The sequence below is a fragment of the Trachymyrmex cornetzi genome, unplaced genomic scaffold (genome assembly GCF_001594075.2).
Source record: "Trachymyrmex cornetzi isolate Tcor2-1 unplaced genomic scaffold, Tcor1.1 scaffold379, whole genome shotgun sequence".
NCBI classification, from domain to species: Eukaryota; Metazoa; Arthropoda; class Insecta; order Hymenoptera; family Formicidae; genus Trachymyrmex; species Trachymyrmex cornetzi.
This window is the reverse complement of record NW_017298523.1, coordinates 108,354-113,168: the sequence shown is the minus strand read 5'-3', so window position 1 is coordinate 113,168 and position 4,815 is coordinate 108,354. Positions and strand designations below refer to the sequence as shown.

General features: G+C 32.1%; 1 protein-coding gene across 1 annotated transcript in view; it reads left to right on the top strand.

Annotated features, from left to right (window-relative positions):
* Positions 1-2,339, top strand: part of LOC108763697 (THAP domain-containing protein 1) — a 3,249-nt gene extending 910 nt beyond the window's left edge. Inside the window, exons 3-4 of the mRNA XM_018511542.1 lie at positions 206-496; positions 943-2,339. Of these exons, the coding sequence (XP_018367044.1) occupies positions 206-496; positions 943-1,018 (367 nt within the window). The 3' untranslated portion in view covers positions 1,019-2,339. The remainder of the gene's footprint in view (positions 1-205; positions 497-942) is intronic.
* The last annotated feature ends 2,476 nt before the right edge of the window (positions 2,340-4,815 follow it).

The following is a 4,815-nucleotide window of genomic DNA, read 5'->3' as shown; positions in this document are numbered from 1 at the left end:
ATTTATTTTTCTTGAGCCTTGTTACTTATAATATTTTTTTACATCCATCTTTTTAGTTCTTTAAACTACATGCCGAACACCATCGAACTTACAATGCGATTATAAACACTTATTATTATACACTTATAATATACACATATTATTATACACTTATTATTATACACTTATTATTATACACATATACACTTATTATTTACACTTTCAGACACGATCTGGAACTCCAGGTGACTGCACTGAAAAAGACGATAAAGAAGTACGAGAAAGCGAGACCGAAAGAAGACAAAGAACTCGTGGAAAGAAAAATGTACGAGTTACTGGGAAAAATATTCAGTCAAGGACAAATACGGATGATATTGAATCCCTCACTATGTAAGATGAAATGGTCTTCCGAAGATATCACACACGCGATATCCTTGCGATGTGTCAGCCCAAAGGCATATCGTTATATGAAGCATGTTCTGCAAATACCACTTCCAGGCCTTTCAACATTAAGAAGGTGGGCAAGTACAATCGATGTTGAACCGGGTATACTCTTCTCTGTACTCCATTGCATGATTGCAAGAAAAAAGAGCATGCTTGATATTGAAAGACTAGTTGTGTTAACGTTTGACGAAATTTATATTAACGACAAAATTGCGATAGATCGTAAGTTAGAAAAGGTTATTGGTCCTCATAAAACTTGCCAGTGTGTAATGGTAAGAAGCCTTTTTGCATCTTGGAAACAACTTGTTTATTACGAATTTGATAAAACAATGGATGCGACGACTCTCAACAATATTATTTTAAAATTGCATGATGCTGGTTATATAGTGGTTGCTATAACTAGTGACTTGGGCCCGGGCAATCTTAAATTATGGTCACAATTGGAAATAGGAATGCATCCCCAAAAGTCTTATTTTCAACATCCCGCACGCAATGACTTAAAAGTATTTGTTTTTGCAGATGCTCCGCATCTTCTCAAGTTGTTGAGGAATCATTTTCTGGACAAAGGGTTTATCTGGAAGGGGAAAATAGTTGATAAGGAAATATTGTTTAAGTTGCTTTCCATTAATGCAGGAGATTTAAAAATTAGCCATAAAATCACTACGTATCACTTAAATGTACAAGGTTCCGAAAGACAGAAGGTTCTTCCTGCTGCGCAAGTCTTATCCAACACGATAGCTTCTGCGATAGAATGGTGCGGCCGTAAAAGTTACCTTTTGGATTTACCATATCAGGAAGCAGCGTATGTTATCAGATTGTGTAATGACTGGTTCGATGTTTTTAATGCAAAATGTAAGTACGGTAAACATACAGGAAAAAATGCGTACGGTATAAATATTGAAGAACAGAATGTGATTTTAAACAACATGATGTCTTTCATTAACGAAACTCGGATAGGAAAGCATAAAACTTTATTACCTTTTCAAAAAGGCATCTTAGTCAGTATCGCTTCTTTACAACAACTATTATTATACTTACAAGAACAATACAGTACATCCGATTTTCCCATCACTTATTTAATAACTTACCGTCTTAATCAAGATTTGTTAGAAAATTTGTTCTCATTCTTACGTTCAATAGGGTGTGCGAACGATCACCCAACACCCTTAGATTTTAAATACCGATTAAAACGATATATATTGGGCAAACATTCTAGATATGCACTGTCAAATGAATGTAATGTTCAAGAAAACAAATCGAATGAACCTATTTTTGTATCTCCTCTTAACTGCGATATCGATGATTCTATGTTAACGGATATACTTTCATCCTATGTTGAAGAAGAAAACACTACTGTAACTTACAGTTATGAAGAAGAAGAATTGTGTATTGGCGAAGCTTCATATGAAAATTGTATAACATTAGATCCGTGCGCGATTATTTCAAGTGACGAAGAACAGTTGTTACAAGCATTAGAGGATTTCAACGTTCATGAAATTATCAATGAAGAGGGTTTAAAATATATAGCCGGATACGTAGCGTTCAGATTTAAAAGTAAAGACAAGACATTGGGTATTGAAACGCGCCAACTAGAAACAACGTATGATTCAGATTGGTTGCAATTTATTTCGCGAGGGAAATGTATGTATCCGAGTGACAAATTATTACAATGTGCGCATATAATGAATATTGAATTTGATAAGTATCACGGATCTAGTTTGAACAAAGAAAATTTTATATTTCAAACATTAGCAAAAATAATACAACCAAAATTGAAAATTAAAATATCGGAAGAGGTTTTACTATGCCTTATTAGAACCAGAACGTACATTAGGGTGCGCGAAATAAACCGAACGATCGCATCTAAAAATCATAGGCGAAAACAAAAAAAGATATCAAAATATACCAATACAAAGTCTGTCTCTTAAATAATTATAAACAATTGTAACCATTTAAATTTAGTAATAAAAAAACCTGTCTCTTAAATATCTACATTTGCTGTTATTTTTTATCTACATTTTTCTTTAAGTTCCTTATGTCCGCTATAACACATTTACAGACAGTACATTACATTACATTACAATACATAAATATGTATATACATATGTATATACATATATATGTATATACATTAATACGTACATACATATAATTACATACATACATAAATATATACATACTTACGTACATAAATAAAACACACATACATACGTACATATATATATATGTGTGTGTGTGCGTACATAAATATATATACTGTGTAACACAGAAAATCGTTTCATCCTTGTTTAACAAGCAAACAATAAGGATGTAATGATTCACTGTGTTACATTGTATTTACCTCATAAAAATAATACTGTTGCGAGAAAATTCTTGATACTTATGCAACACGTTAAGCACACAATTGTACATAATTCTGTGTCATTAACGCAAGCGCTGCTAATCGGTATCATTGTAAAACAAAACGTGTGGCATATTCCCCACACTGGTGTATTACCCGCACTTACCCTATATTATAGCAAAAATGCACCCAAGAGTTATCTGAGCATAATTTCTGAACGCACCTATGCTCGCGAGCGTTGCAAACGTTAAATGAAACGCGTCTACAGTCACACTGTTTAAATTTTCCGCTCAATGTGACGTAAGCTTGCACAAAGTCCCTGATTGGCCCTTTCTGAAATATGCGCAAGAGCATACCCTTGTCTTTATACCATGGTACTAGCCAGGGTTGGTAAAAAAAACGTTTTAAACGTGTTTTAAACAGTTTAAAACATGCTTAATTGATGTTTTTAATATGTTTTACATATGTTTTTTTTATAGTACTGTTCAAAGCATATTTGAAGCATTAAAAACGTATTCAAGAAGAAACATAATATGTTTTATTCTTAAAAAAAAACATTAGTCTTTACCAACCCTGATACTAGCTAATAACTAAAAAAGTGACTCACTGTGTCTGATACCGACTGGCCAACATATCAGGAACCGGTTCTTGAATTATTCATGATAATGTTTGCGATACGGTACTTTGTAATTGTGTTAAGCGTCCCTATTTTCGGGATAATTAATTATATTATTAAACAATATATTATTAAAGTTTTTTGATAAATTAGTTTCTATATTCTTTAATTTGATATTTTTAATATTTCCCTTCTTTTTCATTTTCTTTTCTTTCTTTTTATTTAATTCTGGCATTTAAATTCTCGATGTAGGGGAGCTCACCATGACAGGATAACTTTTACTTTATATATGTTAATGTGTGTTTGCTCTGAGGAAGGCTAAAAAATGAGTCGAAACATGTAAGCGCGTTTAGTGAATAAAGAAGTTTCACTCTTTATAAGTGTATTGTTTGCGCGACGTCTTCTGCGTCCGACTCCTAGTGCCATTACTCTTTTATTAATTCTTATATATACAGGGTCATCGAAAAGTATCGTACCCCTAATATCTTCAGTTAGAATACATTTTGGAGAAAATGTCCAATATCAAAGTTATATGGTTTCAAGCGAGGAGTAAGATAATGACCTTGACTTTTTATTTTTATTTTTACAGGACAAGAAACCACTATAGTGCTGAAGTAGTATTATATTTTGTAGTATAATTAAGGAATACAATGAATTATAATATATCTTATTCAAGGGAAAGCTGTGAGATTTTTAAAATAGATCCCCCGTCCTTTAAATGTTAATAACAAATAAGAAATAAATATATATGTATTGATAAGAGAACATACTTTTCTTCTATTTTTTTCTATCGGCGCTTTTTGTTTTTACCGACAAGTTTATCATTGCAGGATTTCTTTATGTTCAATTCTTTACGCATGTACTTTTACACACACACGCACACACACATATTGCTATATTTTATTTTATATTCTTTCTTATACACAGAAAAAATTATTTTTTTAATTGCAGCCAAAGTATTTGGTAGACACGTTATGGTTGGCAGTATGACATTTTTTATTTGTGTCAACCAAATTTATTGTAAAGAGAACAAAATTCATAAATTCGTTTAGGTTAACGTAACCAAAGTATTTGTTAGACACATTGTGGTTGGCGGTATGACATTTTTTACTTGTGTCGACCAAATTTATTGCACAGAGAACAAGATTCACAATTCGTTTAAATTAGCGCAAAATTTACACGTATGACAAGTATGTACTTCGTTATTTCTTTATTTAGAACATGCCAATGACATTCTAAATGTACTTCGTTTCGAATCTTTGATTTTGTTCAAATATATGTTATAATCTTTATTTAATATTGTACGGTTCATTTATTTCGATTCTAATTTTCATTTCTTTTTAAGTTTGTGATCAATGCTAAATGATTAAAAGTCACGTAATATCACACACACACACACACACACACACACGCACGCACGCACGCACGCACGCCC